Raw genomic sequence first — 18656 nt, 5'->3', positions numbered from 1 at the left:
CAACTCTGGCCCTGACTAGGTGTTTGATCTTTGTAATCCCCGGAGAATTAACCTTAGGCCCTCTGAACCTATTTACCGTTGGTGAAAATGGGAGGGGGAACTTCCATGGCAGGTGTGTGGTAAGAATCAACTGAGATGAGGTTCTAAATATGCCTCACATACTGTTAGCTTATCTCACCTTCCCTCCCTACCTGCTTAATTCAGTATTTGGTTCTAACTGTTCCGAGAAGTAAATAAGATTTGTAAAGGTTAATTAAAATAATAGCATTTTAGAGAACACTGAACGAGTCATAAGTGTAAGCAATCAAATGTAAACAGTGGATCCTACTGATTCGTGCAGGCTAATGATAGTTTGGTATCCTAAAAAAAAAAAAAAAGGCACTGCCTGCCTTCTTTTCTTTATTCTTTCCTTTCTTCCTTCCTTTTCTTTTCTCTGTCTTTTTAAACATTCTATATGTTTAGTGCTTAAAGGTGATGATGTTTGTGTCACTATATGCTGAGTTTACACCTTATCTTAAGTTTCCTATACTCTCTTGAGGCCGTACCAGAATACATGGTCCCTGGAAGAATAAGGGACTTTTCCCTGTTAAGTGGCTTCATTACATTGGACACATCTAAAATGTAATGAAGATTTTATACTATTATCATGTATTATTCAGAAATATTCATCTTCACTTAACTTGCACACAAATGCACATATACACACAAACTCATCCTTCACCCCAAGTGCTTGTGAATTGGGTGGAATACTTTTCCATCCATGGTAATATTTTGTTTCTTCTGAATTTATAATTGATGTGGGATTACAGAAGTATGATTTTCAATTTTTTCTGCCTTTCCTCCAGGCTTAGTACTATCAGGAATAAAAACTTGAAAAGATGCCTTAATTTATTGTTGAGCCATTATTAAGTAGAGATTTTGATAATGTATTTGAAAAAATTTCCTGTTTTACTTTTGATATCAGAAAAGCCCTGGGTAGGGGCGCCTGGGTGGCTTAGTCGTTAAATGTTTGCCTTCGGCTCAGGTCATGATCCCAGGGTCCTGGGATTGAGCCTGGTATCGGGCTCCTTGCTCCACGGGAAGCCTGCTTCTGTTCCCTCTGCTTGTGTTCCCTCTCTCACTGTGTCTCTCTCTGTCAAATAAATAAATAAAATCTTAAAAAAAAAGAAAAGAAAAGCCTTGGGTATACACTTTCTCGTCTATAATATTTCTATCCCTAAATAAAATATGGAACATTTCTGCTTGGGAAATGTTTTGTAGAATGGGAGGGAGGCTCTTGAGATTTTATTCCTTTTTCATAAACATAGCTCATAAATGAAGCTCCTGATTCCTTTTTGGTCCTAGAAACCTAGTCACATAATTAATTTTGCATCTTTAGGTTAGTTAAATGGTAAAATATGATAACCTGCTCTTTTGAACATATTGGTTGCTAGTAAGTATAATATCTAATATGACTTTAAATATTAACTATAAAATGTGAATACTTTGTTATTATTTTCCATAATATGGCTTCTGTGCTAAGCGAAAGTACAGGGTTTAATTTTTTCACATCTACAATTGGCAACAGTAATTTCATGTTGATTAGTGTAATTTATGATTTTTTCAATGGTGCCCTTTCTTTGAGAAGTTCGAATTATAATACTAATGATTAATGGGTAACAGATGATGTTATAAAATGTAAAAAGAAAATTGTTGCTCAGTTTTTTATTGGTGAAAACTTTGAGCTCTCTAAAAGGCAAGATTTTATACTCCTACTCCGGTTTATTAACATGTCCTTTATAAAAAATTGCTTGTTATTGGAGAAATAACTATATACATCCAGTAGCTTTTCTTTTCATAATGTATAATTTCAGTCACATTTCTATTTTTCTGTCCTTCACAAATTCTATTTTCCTTCACATTGATTTTCCTGCAAGGGTCTTTAAAAAAAAACTATTTACTAGGATTAGCTGCAGCTGAGGCTGTGGCCTCACAAGTCCAGAGAGGCTCTTCCTGTGTGTCAGTGTAGGAGATGGGTGTGTGCAGGGCAGCTCTGAAGTCACACATGGCCCTCCTAGCCCCTGTCACTGCTGTGAAGATTTAGGCAACAGAAATCCTAAGTGCTTTATGCACACTAAGGCTTTTAATCCCCGCCTCTTCCTTATGAGGAGAATTTATTACTCTTCCCATTTTACAGGTACAGAAACCAGGGCTCAGAGAGGTCGAGTATCTTATCCAAGGTCACAAAGCCCAGGTCTGTCGGACTCTAAAGCCCATGCTCTTACCCATTCTGAAGTAGTCCCTGACTGACCCCAGAGAAAACCATCTGTAGTTTCCTGGGCCTTCCCTTCAAGCAGCGCAGTTCAGGGCCATGCCAGTTGCTGCCAGTGCAGGTGGCGACCCCAGCAGCTCAGGAGCAGACTCAGTTGGGCACAGGCATTGTCCTCCGCAGGCCTGCTTGCGCCAGGTGCAACCAGGGTGTGGTGCTTGATGGTTGCAGGGTCATCAGGAGGGCAGTGGCTCTTTCTGACCAGTACTGTTGAAGTGTATGAGGCCAAGGCCCAGTTCTACTTAGTGGCATAAGCTTAATAAACTTACTCTTGAACTAAGGGATGGTTTTATTTAAGCACATGTGCCTGAAAAACATTGTTAGTTTCTCATGATCCATGTATGGCTTGGCCTTCCCTTAAGCAGTGACCAAGAGAGGTGTGCTGTGATTTGATTTTCCAAAGGCTTGGTTGCCCTTCAAGTAGCATTTCACCAGGAATTTCAACACTAGAGTGAAATTTCCTTAAAATCACCTATTTTATCTTACAAATTGTGTGAAGTTATATATGAATTTTACATTCTATTCAGTAATATATATATACATTTGTTATAATGCAAAAAATGTTTACTTACCATTGAGTAAGACTGATACTCTAGGAAGACTCTATCAGTACCTAAAAATGATTGAATAACACTCTGTCTACCTATTTATACCTCAAAATGAATGGACACAGAACTTACACGCTTCACAAAAATTAACTCAAAATGGATCATAGACCTAAATGTAAAATGCAAAACCATAAAACCCCACTATAAGCACAGAGCAAGCACAGTGGTTAGTAACTTCATCTAGGGTTGGGTCTTGGATGAAAAGAATTGTTAAGAGAATGATTGAAGTGACACATCGAGGAATCTAAGATGGGTAAAGAAGGAAGTGAGGGAAAGAGGCCAGTGGATTGGGAATGTGTGAAAGGGGACCATTCAGCTGGAAAGAGGGAGAAGTTGGACAAACTAACTGCCAGGACAGGAGGATGTGGGCAGGGGACAGAATGCTTGAAGCACTGGATTTGGTGGTGGAACACTTTCAGGTGATAACAAGGGCTCACATGTGGCTCACTCATCTGTATTAATTCTGTCCTTTCTTCCAGCATTATCTGCAAGTTCAGTCATTATCATGTTTATAACCAGTATACGTATGGTTTTTAAATTTTACCCCTTTTACAAAAGATCATTATTATTTGTTAGTTGTCACCTATTAAAAAAAAAAAGGGGGGGCGCCTGGGAGGCTCAGTCGTTGAGCGTCTGCCTTCGGCTCAGGTCATGATCCCAGGGTCCTGGGATCGAGCCCCGCATCGGGCTCTCTGCTTGGCCGGGAACCTGCTTCTCCCTCTCCCACTCCCCCTGCTTGTGTTCCCTCTCTAGCTGTCTCCCTCTCTGTCAAATAAATAAAATAAAATCTTTAAAAAAAAAAAAAAAAAATAAATAAATAAAAAAAGGAATTGAAAGAAGGAAAAATGTTTTCAAAATGAATGGAAGAAACTTACCTACTTAATTAGCATGTGCATGGTATAATCTGACTATTTTTAAAAAATGACTGCACTGGGGAATGACTCATACCGGAATGCATTTGAATAGATGCAATTTTCATATGCTACATTTTAAAATGACATTTTCCTTTTTTAGGTGTAACAAAATAAGTTTGGAAAAACAATCTGAGGTTTTTCTACATTTGAAAAAGCATACCATCAAAGGGAAATTAAAAATAAAAATTGAAAAGCACTGTATAGCATATTCTGATGAATAGTCAGGTAAACAGTGTGGATTTTAAACAGAATGGATTTTAAGTAAAAAATTAAATGACTTATCTTAACTGAGTCAACTGTGACGTAGTAGAAGAACAATAAATTCAGAGCCAGGAGTTCTAAGTTCCTAGAAATTGCTCCATTGGCTGCTAGATTATAAGGACCATGAAGACAAGGGTGATGTTTGTTTCTAATCACTGTCGTCCTATCTTGACGTATCTGAGTACCTGGCATAGTACGTAGACCATGGGCAAGTGCTCAATTTGTTGAAGAAATGAATTGATGGATGGGAATCAGATAATGTACAAAGTCTGATGGCCTTGCAGATAATGTACAAAGTCTGATGGCCTTGCCTTATGCTTTTCAGCCTATACTGAAACTTGAGATATTTCCTTCACATTCACGTTATACCTTTTGCTTGCTTGTTTTGTTTTTGTTTCTTTGTCTTCATATTCTGATTTTATAGTATGGTTAATAGAAGAGAACTCCAAAGGTTCTAGATGATATATGATATGAAGAAGGGTCTACTGACAAATAATATCTTTGTTGGTGTTTAGGTAGTTAAACTCTTACATAGTTAAAGAGAAAAAAAAAACAGCTTCAGTTTTTCAGTATAATTTAAAATTGAACTATAAAGAAAACTACAAATTAGAAAATTTAATCCCTCTTGACATTAAACAATAACAAAAAATACAAGCATCAAACAAGGTAAAGCAGTTCAGAAAGGTGTAAACTGAAAAGTAGCCTCCCCAGTCTGCCTCCCCACCCCCTAACACTCCACACACTCCCCAGCGGCAGCTACTTCTGACATATTCTTGAGTGTCCTTCTGGAAAATTATTCCCTACCTATACAGGATTTTAAATTGAGTATTAAAGATTTGGGTCATCATCATCCAAGTTCCTTGGCAATGAAAATGCTTATTATGTTGTTCAATGCTGATCTTTTGCAGTAGGAACAGAACCACTTTTTGGTCAGATTAATACTCTGAGTACAGTTTCCCCACTGTGCATCAAATTTAGCGGTTGTTTACATAATCATCAGCATGTTGTTTCTTACTATTTGCCATCTTGCAAACCACTGTGCTTCCTGCTACTTAACCTCTATATGGCTATTCACTCCTTCTACCCCTTCCCCGCTCCCAGTGCAGCATATGAAAGCTTCTCTTCCATGTTATTGGCTTTCTTCTTTGCTTTTTGGCTATAGTATGTGTAGGGGAGGGAAGAGTTTTCCTTGACCCTCTGAGGGTCCCTGGCTGTGTCTGAAAACTGACAAAGATTAATAGGAGCAAAGCATGCCAATTTATTGAAGTTTAATGTGACATGGGAGCCTTCATAAAGAAATGGGGACCTTGAGAAACAGACCTGAGTATTTTTAGCTAGGTTTAATGAAGAGTGGACAGTCATGGAGGAATGTGACAGGCTAGGGAGTATGAGGTAAGTGTGGTAAACTGGAGGAAACTTAGCAAGGCCTGTTTGTTGGGATTTTTTCCCCGTGTTCCTTTGTCCTGAGAGATAAGGATGCTTCTTTCTTCTGGGAAGGTATCTTTCACACGAGGGTTTTATGACTTGTTTCAGAGAAAAAGAGGCTTGGGAAAAGGTCAAAGTGACCTTCCTGCTTCTGCTGTTTTCTCCAACTCCTTCAGCTTAAAATATTCAATATACATAGGTGCCAGATTTTGGGAGTAGTGTGCCCTGAACCTCATCGTGTAGATAGCTGCTTACAATATTAAAAAAAAAAAAAAAAAAAAAGACATGTCCAAAAAAAAAGAAAGAGTAGATGGCACATTAGTGATTAGTTAACAAAGTGTGCTTGAGTGTGAGGGATCCTCTTTCTTACTGTGTATAAATTATATTCCAAATGTTCAGAGGAAGGAAAATGATTTGACTACTTTAAGAAAAAGTCTCTTTGTGCTCTAGTTTGATCTTTGAATGCTCTGCATAAGCCTCTGTCTGATGGAAGCAGAGACCTTCACTGCCCCTGTGACCATGTCAGTGATGTTCTCGTCAGATCTGCGGCCAGGAAATGGATGTGTCCTTTCGTGCTGCTTCAGTGTTAGTTTCTCCCTCTTGAGTCAGCCCTGGAAGTGCGGTCTTATGGAGGTAGCTGAGTCACAGCAAGTGTAGCTTCCTGACTTTATGGAAGTCATAGATATTCACTGGGCCTCAGTTTCTGTATCCATAAAATGAAGGGTTCAAACAAAATGATTTTCAGTTTTGACATCATTACCATTTTAATGAATCTCATTAATTTAATGAATCACATTCTTTGCTAGGCTTTGCTCAATTTAGCTGAAAAGTAAAATTTTTTTTTAAATTTCAAAGGTGACTTTGGTTTAGGAGGGGTACTGGTGTGGGTGTGTGTGTATCAGGCAGCTAGGCGAAAGGACAGCCTGAATGGGACATTCAGAGGCACCACTGTTGGTGCCAAGTCCGGAGGTACCATCGCTCTACCTCTAGACATCTTTTGACTCTAGGAAGGAACCAGAAGAAGGAATCTTCTACTGCAAAGATAAATCAGAAAGTTAAGTTTAAATCACATTTGAATACAATTTGTACCTCGCATAGTTGGCCTTTTCTCAGGAAACAGTACTTGCTTAAGAGTTAGTTTCTTCATCTAAATAGAAATTCTGTTATTATTTTAATGTAGTTTTAAACAATCTTGTTGAGATAAATCACAGTTATAAATGAAGGAATGGGTTAATTTTTTAAGAGAGCATGAAGGATTTTTCTTCCTTGTATGTAGATGCTGTTGTGAAACTCTAGGTTAGAATCCAAGAGGTCCGATTGAAGAGCTTAGGCATTTTTGAAATCTTGTGGACACAGTTTCTGTCTCTTTTTATGTGTGATGCTTATTTATCAGAGATTTAGCTAAGTGGCATGTAGTGTTGCAAATTCTTCCTTCAACATCTAAGTAGGTGGTTGTTCTGAGGGAATTTTTAAAGGTAACACAACTCTTTATTCCTTTCCCATTAAAGTGTAACCTTTTGTATCTGTTGACTTTTTCCCCCCTTTACCTTAGAAAAGAATTGCTTTTATTATTTTTCTTTAGAGCTCATGACTACATTAGAATAACTAATGCTCACAGTGAAAACTGATTTTAAAGCAGCAACTTATGGGCAACACAGGATATAATTTCTTTAATTTCCTAGATAACATCTGCTTTATAACATTTTTTTGGTATTTTACACACTGGTGGTATCTTAGAAGGACACACTTCACTGACTTGATATTTTAGGATTTTGGAATTGGGATGTAATTGAAAAACAGTATTTGTTAAATATGGTTGATGTCACAGGGAGTATGATGATTCTTTTATTGCATTTCATAATAACCCATTTCTCTTCTAGATGGTTGTTATAGGCCACAAAATTTGACCCTGTTTAGAATTATTTAGTTTTACATGAGAGAATAGTTAAATAACTCAGTTCATCATTGGATCAGACCCATTGAATGGATACTTTCTTTAATAGTGACTTTTGCATCATTTTTTCATAGGCAGTGCTATTTAATGGGACAAAGCATAGACTTCAGTCCTTCACAGTCTGAAGGACTGAAGTTTGAGTTCTGACTTATTTCTTGGCTGTGTAATCTTGGACCAGTGTTCAAATTTTTTGAGCTTTACTGTCCTTGTCCATGAAATAGGGATACTACCTACATTGTCTGTTGTGAGAATGAAATGAGATCATGTCAAGAGCCTGTTACTTAGTTGGTACTCTAAAAATTAATGACAACCATTAATCATGACGATAACAATATTTTTAGAGTTTGAATGTCACTGATTTGTTAAACATTCTGATACATGCTTTCCCATTGTCTGAGGAGTAGGAGAGGGAGAAGATTCGTTCTAACAGAATAGACAGTGAAAAACTGAACAGAACATCCCTGATTTGCTTATCTACTATTTTAAGAGATTCTTTTTCTTTTTTTTTTTTTTTAAAGATTTTATTTATTTATTTGACAGAGAGAGACACAGCGAGAGAGGGGAACACAAGCAGGGCGAGTGGGAGAGGGAGAAGCAGGCTTCCCGCCGAGCAGGGAGCCCAATGCGGGGCTCGATCCCAGGACTCTGGGATCACGACCTGAGCCGAAGGCAGACGCTTAACGACTGAGCCACCCAGGCGCCCCTATTTTAAGAGATTCTTGTTCACTAATATTCATTGGAATTTGAGAACAGGTTGAGCAACTGATGTAGGAGATATTTTCTTTGCTTCACATAATTTGAAGAACACTGTCTACTTTTTACACCCTTTATATTTTTTTGACATGCATCCAAATTCTACATATTTTATATCTCATAAGACACTATTATTATATTGCATGCATATTATTTATTTAGATTTACCCAGATACCCACTGTTTTTCAGCCTTGTCTTTAACTCCTTGAATTATCTGGTATCATTTTCCTTTTTTCTTTGGAACTGCCTTTAGAATTTCTTTATGCAGGTACCTGGTAATACATTTTCTCTTTTTGCTTATCTAGAAATGTCTTTATTTCACCTTTATCTTTTGGAGGGAATTTTTTTGCTAGTTAGAGAATGCTATGTTAGAGTTATTTTTAGTTCTTGAATTTCCACTTGACTTAAAAAAAATAGATGCTGGCTCTCTGGTGAAATTCTTCATCTTGATATATTTTTTTATACCATGTTTGTTATTTTGAAGCCTTTGTCAGATAATAAGTAGGCTATTCGTGGATCTCTTTTTATTGTCTGTTTTTTCTTTTGGTTTTCTTTCTTGGTATATCTGGTAGTCTATTACTGAAGTTGAGTTTCTGGAGAGTCAGGGAGCTAGAATGGGGGAATGTCACCTCAGTATGGTCAAGGACTAAGGGTTGAGTGAACAGAAAACTTGAAAACTTTGTAAGGGTCAGTTTACCCTTCAGTTTACCCATGCTCCTAGAGTGTAATGCTCCAGGAATTACAACAAAAAGGTTAGAGCAGATACCAGAGATCTCCTCTTTAGTGGCTTTGGACTCTCATTTTTCTCTCTCCATGCTGTGAGGCTACTGAAATTTCCACAGAACAAGCACAGGTTTGAACTCACTTTTCTATAATGTCCTTCTCTCTAGGATCTTTGTCCCTCAAACCTTGGCTGCTTTGGCAGCCCCAGAGTCCAGTTTTTGTCTTCATATCTCTGTGAAATTGGCAAAAGCTCCACGAGCTCCTCTGCCTCTTGGCAGCTTCTTAAGCTTCTCAGTCTCTTGTCCAGGTTGACTTAAGACTCAATGCATGTACTCAGGTAAAAGCAGCACAAAGAAGGTTGGGCTACCTCAGGAAGCTTCCTGCCTTACTAGGTCTGGGATCATCAAACCCTGGCTGCCCTAGAGGCTCTCCAGGGTCGCAGACAGACTTTTTTTTCATATCCCAGTTTTCTAATTGTTCTTGCCTTGGTTTGCTGTAAGCTACTTTGTCAGTCAGAAACCGTAGTTCCTCCATTTATTTTCTTTTCTGTATTGTGTATTGTGCAAAATCCTATTACCTGTCTCAGAATTAAGGAGTGTGATTGGTTAGTTTTGTGGTTAGGCTACCTGGATGAATGGAAGTGCCAAGTTTCATTGGTTTTTCATTTACCTCACTATCATACCCTTTTACCTTCAGTTAGATATGTGGTCATTTCTTCCATTTTATAGTTTTATTTATTTCAGCGAAGGCAATATTTCAATGATGTCTTTAAGTGAATGAATATTTTAATATAGACAGTAAAAATTTTAATAAGCTACTAATATTTCCAATTTTATATTAAAAGTGGACTATAATACTCGAATGCATGGTAAAGCCTAAACCTTAAAAAGCTGTATTTGTAAGGACGTGAAAAAAAATGTGTGAAGAAAGGCCTTCACAAATGTTGTAGTATGTTTCTTAGTTCACCTTTATTTTCTCTTGACTAATAAGCATTATTTAAATGTGTATTTTTGGATGATTGTGGGAAAAATAAAATAGTGTCTTAAAACTATCTACAGTACAGTTTATAAGTATAATCATAAACATAACTAGACATACAACTTCTACCATAAGAATTTATAAGTAAATTATTGACATAAAAGGATCCTATCCATATACCCTAACTAAAGAATCAGGTGTTAAATTTAGAATTGGGAACAAAACTCCTCTAAATTCCTTTCTTCCTTATATGTCCTATATGTCCTCCTTTGCTTATTGTAACGAAGGACCTTTGGGGCCAAGATATTTTTAACAACATATATGATTGGAAGTCTTGCTGAATAATCAAGGAAAGAAGATCAATCTTTGACTTATTTTTTTCATTTTATCCTGTGCAATAGGCATAAAAATGCACCTCACAGACCTCCAGCTAGAAGGGGCTTCAATAACCAAGGGCCCCAGCTACTGTGCTCTGAAATCCTCTGCTGCTTTTGCACTTAAGACATGTTTCCCTGGGGCGCCTGGGTGCCTCAGTCAGTTAAGCATCTGCCTTCGGCTCAGGTCATGATCCCAGGATCCTGGGATCGAGCCCCACGTCAGGATCCCTGCTCAGTGGGGAGTTTGCTTCCTCTCCCTCTGCCTCTCCTCCTTGCTCATACTCTCTCTCTCTCTCAAAGAAATAAATAAAATTTAAAAAAGAAAAAAAAAAAAGATATGCTTCCCAAGGGCTGCTTCTAGCCGGCGCCTGAGAGGAGCAGGGAGACTAAAGCAGGCTGGTCCCCGGAAATCAAGGAACTCTTGAAGGCTCACTGGCTCTAGTACTGCCTGCTGGTCTTGCTGATCCTTCCTTAGATTATACAGCAATTCAGGATGATGGCTTTCTTCTCTCTCTCTCACTCTCCTTCCTTCGGGTCTGATTTGTCTTATTGTCTGAATCTCTCCCCATTTTCTCTTATAGGAGTTTCCCTTACAGGAATAGAATTCTTTCAAGTTTAATCCTGTCATGGTGTCTGCTTCTTGGAGGACCTAGACTAACACATTCTGCAATTTCTATAAAAACATACTATCATGTGAAATTACTAAGGAGAAAAAAGATGTTTACTATCACTTTAATGATGATAGTATTCTAATACTAATGGATTCTTAAGTTTAGGAAAGTTAAAACTTCATGTAATTGAGAGCTAGCCTCTCAGTTTTTTTCTCATAACAGTTTATTGTCTGTTTATATCTAAATTTGCTTTCAGAAGGCTGAATTATTACAGTAGACAGATCAGGAGCTCATGTTCTAAAAAACTGTTAATTTACTCAGGATGATTGGATGGTTATAAAGTATTAAGCAGTTTATAAGTCATCTTTGAGCTAACTAAGGATATTTAATCAGAAAGTAGAAAGAAATATTTGAGGATATGTTGATAAGTAATATATTGTTGAAAGCAGCATAATAAGTAGTAACAGATTTATTTGTTACAAATATTTGGTAAGTCTTGCTTTCAATTTATATGATTTATACAAGAATGCTTATATTTTATATGTTAATGTTAAAATTCTTCTTTCTTTGCAGAATCATGGTGAAAGATTCGTTTTCATTGCAGAGTGGTATGATCCAAATGCTTCACTTTTTCGACGTTATGAACTTTTATTTTACCCAGGGGATGGATCTGTTGAAATGGTAAATGAGCCTTTTTTTTTTTCCTTAAAAGTTAGCAAAGGGAGTGAAGATGGGAATAGGGAGAAGAGTAGGATTGCCTTCTATATAGTTGCTCTTGAAAATACATTATATACATATGTATGTTTTTTTCTTCTTTTTTTAATGGGAATTCTTTTTTTGGTATTATAATTCCAATACAAGAAGATAACTTTGTGCCTTTATCTTTAATGTCAAATAGTAATTAATATTTTTTGGTTGAAAAACTGAAGTGGGATTATTCATGTTTTAGATTAAGCAATAGTCAATAAGTGAATGTTATAGATAAAGATTATCATGGTCCTAAATATGTTGCCATTATTGAAAGCTGTTATCTCTACAAGTCAAATTGAAGAAGATCAGGTTAAGAGAGTCCCACTTATTTTTTTTGTCTCTTTATTGGCAACCATTTTACAGGTAGATCTCTTTGGTATTGGCATTCTGTGTAGGCAAGAAAGCAGAAATTTGGAATTTTTCTGGGATTTCATAAGCACTAATTTGCTGAAATGATTTGACAATAAACAAATCTTTTTATTCATGGTTTTTTAAAGTATTAAATTTGTAATAAGTTTTTGTGTTATTACTAGATTGGACTAGGAAATACAGAAGTTATAAAAGAAATTATGATTTGTATTTGTAACAAAAATGAAACAATGTAAGCTATGTTTAATAAAGCAGAATTAAGAATCATTTCTAATTTATAGTATGATTAACATTGTCTATTGATAATTATTTGTCTTATTGTGTTGTTGGTTTTGGTTCCAGCATGATGTAAAAAATCACCGCACCTTTTTAAAGCGAACCAAATATGATGATCTTCACTTGGAAGATTTATTTATAGGTAACAAAGTAAATGTCTTTTCTCGACAACTGGTGCTAGTTGACTATGGGGATCAATATACAGCTCGCCAACTGGGCAGTAGAAAAGAAAAGTAAGAAAAGCTTTTCTTCATTCTTAAAACATTGTATATGTCTTCGTACAAAATTCTAATTTCTTGTTTCTATCTTGTGTTTTTTACAGCATAGATACTTTTCCAATTCAGTGACCCAATTCAGGGTTATGACATTTTTAGGATTTTGAGGAGTAGATTCAGCGATTTGCTCTTCACTCAGATAACAAAGCGATGCCTATAGTCTTAAGCAATGATTATTTTCTGGAGGAAAAAATGCAAACTTTTTATATGCCCTCATCTTTCTTCATAACATGCATTTAACTGGGAGCTGAAAATGTTGGAACATAAATAGTATTGGTGTATAGGATAAACCTGGCTTATGGGGAAAAAATAGTGAGTACCATAGCAGGGAAGGCTAGTGAAGGTATTTGAGCTGGATCCTGAAAGATAAATTGGATTTTTACCCAGTTAGATCAAGCGCAGGGAATGCTGGTCACAGGAATACATATAAGCAGAGGTTCAAAGGCAGAAAGTTGTATGTCGTGTACTGGGAAGAGCCCGTTGTTCTGTTTGACTGGCTTGGTGGTTAAAATTTTTTTAAAACTTTGATTAGTAAAATAGTCTGAATTAGGATGGTAGCAGTAGGTCTGAAGAGAAAGTAATGTGCAAGATTAGCAGAAGCAGAGGGATAGTAGTAATGGTACGCACTCAGTGATGGCTAGCTATTATTATATCAGGCATGGTATTAAAATGATCTGTATGGGTTATCTGAGTCCCGTGACAACCTAATAAAAAACAAAACAAAACAAAAAAAGGTACTATTATGATTAGCTCCACTAATCACTCCACTAAGTAGATGGGGAAGTTGAGGCTTGGAGGAGATGTTAAGTAGCTTGCTGACGGGCAAGAGGAGGGGCAAGATAAAGCCCCCAGTACAGTGTAATTTAAGAATGGGTGGATTTAATCATAGGAGAATGGAGAGGACCTGGAAAATGGTTGCCCTCTTTCTGCCTCAATCCATTTGCATGTCTTCTGGCACCTAGCACATCTCCTTACACGTTACAGGTACCTTATCTGTGTTAGCCGAATGGATCAACGGATAGCAATTTAGAACTCATTATTTACTCTTGCCTTTTTAAAAAATTTCCTCCCTGTTTACAAATGATGACCTTTGATCTAGTTGACAAAGATGTTTTTGTGTAGATTGTTTGTAATGAATGTTGTCTATTCCTGAGCTTTATACACAGACATAATATATGTCTGATGAATATTGACTGATCAAGTGAAGAAAGAATGAGTACTACAAAAACAACAACAAAAAAGTAACATAATTATGATACACAGAAACTTACCTGTCTTGTTCACCTAAAGACCATTATTGTGATGCCTCAAACAGTAAATTATTCACAGGGAATGCCCCACAAAATTGTGTTGAATGAATGAATGAAGGAAGGAAGGAAGGAATTTACATCACTGGAAATAGTTGTGTCTGGAAGAAGTGCTGGTGGCTGGCTGGCCTCTCCAGCTTCTCCTTTCCTCCCGCGGTATGTGTCTCCTCCTCCGATGCCCAGAAGCTGCAGCATGCGGCCTTCCAAGCGGCCCTATCTCTTTAGTCTTCTCCCCATATTGTTTGTCAGAGCTGCATTTGTCATCCTGACTTTACCTCAGTTCCGATTTAGAAGAGAGACAAAAAATGTTGGAGATGCAGCTGAAAATCAGGCTATACTGAAAACAATGACTTTTTACTAATATTTTTCTTCACAATGTCAGTTTTCAGTATTACTAAGGTGGCATTTTAATTTTCAATCTCTACATTTATGAGTTTGCAACCTTCTGAGGCTAGAATGGCTGTATTTGAATTGAAATTTTACTTCTTTTGTCATCTTTGTTGGCTTTGGTTTCAGTGGCTTATATATTGTATTGTCTTGGGAGATTCCTTGCATTGTGGAGTGATTATTGTATAATTAAAAGTAGGGACCACTGGTAGAAGGTAAGCCTATCTATATAAAAAGCTCCAAATACCTTTTAATTTGATAGGAAAAAAAATCTGTCCAACTGTCTTTTGAGGTCTACCACCAAAATAACTAGCCAATTATATAATATCCAAGTAACTCCCAATAGTAATATTCTTTCTGTGACTTCTTTACAAGCCCCTTGTAGCCGTTTTTACAAGTCCTTTATAATTCTCAAGGTGGTTTGTGCTCATTATGGATATTAGTACACAGGTGGTGATGGATCAGAGGGGTGATGAATGTCTCGTGTAAAAAGACCACTCCCAGAATAACTCTGAAATGGGGAAAAAAATTTGAATGTTAGATAAATAGGAATCTCTCATTGTTATGGGGTCTAATGGTGGAAGTCTATGAAATTAAGGAAACATCTACCATAATTCCTTTATTTGCAAGTAATAAATATTTATAGTTTTAAATTTTTTGAGCACATGCTGTATGCGGAGTGCTGTGATAGGGACTTTCCATATGAGTCTCAGTTCAAGACTACTTTAAGTTTTCATTTAAACTAGCATAAGTAAATGAATTAGGGAGACAGGGTTAATAGGATGACTCAATCAAAATAAAACAATAATGCCTGTAGCAATTATAATTTGTAAATATATATATATATAAATTCTACTTATTTATTTATTTTTTGGGCTGGGGGTGGCGGGGCAGAGGCAGAAGGAGAGAGAGAATCTCAAACAGACTTCACGCTGAGTGTGGAGCCTGACCTCACGACCCTGAGATCACGACCTGAACTGAAATCAAGAGTCGGATGCTTAACTGACTGAACCACCCAGGCGCCCCAATATATTAATTCTATTTGTCTAAAGTGAATGTCATTGATTCTATTTTATAGAACAATTAAGTAACTTGGCCATAGTCACAGAGCTAGAAAGTCAAGAGAACAAGTAAACTTTGTTGCATTTGACTCAAACTCATTCTTTATTAAGCCTCTAATTAATATGTTGGTAAATATTGTTGAATGGGACTGATTTCAAAAGAGGAGGAACCAAAGAATGTGAAGACATTTTAAATATTTGGGCTTTATAAATATAATTAATGAACACATGTGCAGTATTATATTTTTACTGACTTAAACTGTTCCACCATTTTCTCGTTTTTTTTCCCCCACCATTTTCTCTTTTGATTCTTTCTTAACTGCATGTGGGCTAGTAAATCCAGCAACCATTTGGCTGATTTAAATAAACTTCAGAATTCACGTTTAAAAAATGTAGTTTCATTTAAATTTTTTTTTTTTTAATATTTTATTTATTTGCGAGAGAGAGAATGAGAGACAGAGAGCATGAGAGGGAGGAGGGTCAGAGGGAGAAGCAGACTCCCCGCTGAGCAGGGAGCCCGACGTGGGACTCGATCCCGGGACTCCAGGATCATGACCTGAGCCGAAGGCAGTCGCTTAACCAACTGATCCACCCAGGCGCCCCAAAATGTAGTTTCATTTAAATGACCAAAAAAGTAGGTATATGGGGAAATACATGTATGTCTATCATGATCCTATAGAAATAACCTGTATGTAATAATTATAACTTAGTCTTGTCCTCAGTGTGTATTGTATCAAGGATAATTTATGAACTCAAGACATCCCTGTTATATTCCTCATATTTAACTCCTTTCTTTATACCAGAAAGAAATAGTAGGAGGAAAAAGTAAAATTGATCTCTTTGGTGCCCATCAGCTCATTTTGAGGCAGTTATGCAGATAATTCAGCATAACTCAGTTCAGCTCTCAAACCAGCCTTGGCTTTCCAGTTCCCTTAGATTACAGACATATGACATTTGACTTACATTTCTACTTCTTTTTTTAAATCTCTTTTTTGAGTTATAATTGACATTAAAAAGCTGTAGCTATTTAATGCATACAGCTTAATGACTTTGGAGATAAGTCTACACCATAAAGCCATCACCACAATGAAGAATATAAGTCTGTCTATTACCTCCAAAAATTTTCCCCTGTTCTATTATTTTTTTTATATTGATTTTTTTTCTTTTTGTGGTAAGAGCACTTAACATACAATTTACTCTTTTAGCTAATTTTAAATCTATTTTTTCTTTTTAAAGTTCCTCAAATCAGGGACGCCTGGGTAGCTCAGTCGGTTAAGCAGCTGCCTTCGGCTCAGGTCGTGATCCCAGGGTCCTGGGATCAAGTCCCACATTGGGCTCCCTGCTCAGTGGGGGGCCTACTTCTCCCTCTGCCTACCGTTGTGTATTTCTTCAATTGTTTTTGTGAACCTAATGGCTCATTATTATTGTTCTATATAATCAGTTAACAATTCGACTTCACCACTTTTGGCCTTTTAGTAGTAGTATTTTTTACCTCAGACATTCTGTTTGGGATTATTTTACTTTTGCTTAAATTAGAATTTCCCTTAGAGTGTGTTCACTGATAGAGAACTCTTTCAGCTGAAAATGTCCTGATTTCACTTATATTCTTGAAACTGCCCTCTTCTCTGTGTCATATGTTTTTGTTGTTTCTCTATGCTTTATTCTGAATTTGTTCAAAATTCTTTCATCAGTTGCATCTAATCTTCTGTCAAACCATTTGGTTCTTATTTTCATTTTTGTATTTTTATCACTAGCGATTCTAATAGATTCTTTTTCAAATCTAACTATCCATTGTTGATAGCTTAGACTTTCCTGTTGCCTGATGCTATTTGCAGCTTGCCTTTCAGTCCTTCCTTTAGCCATAGTTTGCATGGTCATTTTACAGTCTATGTCTGACAGTTCTAGTAGCTGAACTATTTGTGGGTCTCTCTGTTTTGTGCTGTGTCTTCTGGTTCTCCCTCATGTTGGTCTTTTTTATTTGTGTGTGTGTGTGTTTGTGTGTGTGTGTGTGTGTGTGGTTATCTTTGTGTGGTGATGATTGTCATGTGTCTGGATGTATGTGGATGTGTATATGTGTATGATATATGTGTGTTGTGTGTTTATATATGAATTATTTGAGATACAGGATGAAATCACCTTCTAGGGTGGAATTGTGTTTGCTTCTGAGTGTTGCCTGGAGGCATTAGCAGTCTGGATGATCGGTACCTGAGTGTAAAATGGGAAGTTCCCAGACTACCTAAGTGATGTGACCTTGTGCTGCCAGACCATGCAAGGCCTGGTTCTTTCTGATTCACCTTAGGGTATAGCCTTTGGTCCCAAGTTATTATAGGGAGAATCCTCTGTTGGGTTCTATTCCCCTTTCCCGGTGAGGTGGTACAGATTAAAGTTCAGATTAGCCAGACAAAAGCAATGCTGGCAAGGTCGGTGCAACTTTCGTTCTCATTTTTCTGGGTCTCCATTTTTCTTTCACATTTGTACTCATAATTGTTTAGCATCTAGTCAATTTATTTTTGCTTTAAAAATATTTTAAAACTATCTTAGCCACCGTTTTTAGTTTTCAGTGGAAGGGTTGCTCTGAATAACTTTGCCATTGTTGCCAGTCGGGAAAGCTCTGGCTCAGTGAGGTTTCCTCCAAACCACAGGTGCCTCATCTGAGGCTATTTTCCTAATTTCCTTGGGGCAAGCACAGGCTTCACACTTGTAAAGAAAACGTAAAATAAACCACAAATTTGGCTTTGTGTAGATGTTTTAGAATGGGTTTTTATATGCTTAAGGCCAATATGCATAACTTTTGAAATATTTACATGAATTAATATAGATTAAAGTTTTACAAATCTATTCCTTTAGGTGGATAGCATTCAGAGAGCCTATAGCACTGCGCTGTCTAGGATGTTTGTTATACAGCGTCTTTATCCTGGACATATTTGCTGCAATTTTTGCCCTCAGCCTGTTGGTGTATGGAGAACATATTTTTTTTTTTTTTTTTAAAGATTTTATTTATTTATTTGACAGAGAGAGACAGCGAGAGAGGGAACACAAGCAGGGGGAGTGGGAGAGGGAGAAGCAGGCTTCCCGCGGAGCAGGCAGCCCGATGCGGGGCTTGATCCCAGGACCCTGGGATCATGACCTGAGCCGAAGGCAGACGCTTAACGACTGAGCCACCCAGGCGCCCCAAGAGAACATATTTTTTTTTGCATAGCCCTGTGAAAACTGTTATTTTGAAGATTTCTGTGTTCTGAGTTTGGCAAAGGCTGGCCAAACTATTTTCTCACTCTCCATGGCTAAGAAGTTGTACTGTAAAAGAACCGTTTTATATAT

At 37.0% G+C, this 18656-nt stretch overlaps 1 protein-coding gene across 7 annotated transcripts in view; it reads left to right on the top strand.

Annotated features, from left to right (window-relative positions):
- The window catches only part of NME7 (NME/NM23 family member 7), a 270694-nt gene that overhangs the window by 32068 nt on the left and 219970 nt on the right, over positions 1-18656 (top strand). For all 7 annotated transcript variants that reach the window (XR_004297617.1, XM_032389414.1, XM_032389418.1 and 4 more), the window contains exons 2-3: positions 11487-11594; positions 12375-12541. Coding sequence is in view for 6 of the 7 variants with exons in the window: in XM_032389414.1 (XP_032245305.1) it covers positions 11487-11594; positions 12375-12541 (275 nt within the window). In the remaining variant the exon portion in view is untranslated. The remainder of the gene's footprint in view (positions 1-11486; positions 11595-12374; positions 12542-18656) is intronic.

This window comes from Phoca vitulina, unplaced genomic scaffold, assembly GCF_004348235.1.
Source record: "Phoca vitulina isolate PV1807 unplaced genomic scaffold, GSC_HSeal_1.0 scaffold54, whole genome shotgun sequence".
Classification (NCBI taxonomy): domain Eukaryota; kingdom Metazoa; phylum Chordata; class Mammalia; order Carnivora; family Phocidae; genus Phoca; species Phoca vitulina.
This window is presented reverse-complemented; position numbering and strand designations above follow the sequence as displayed.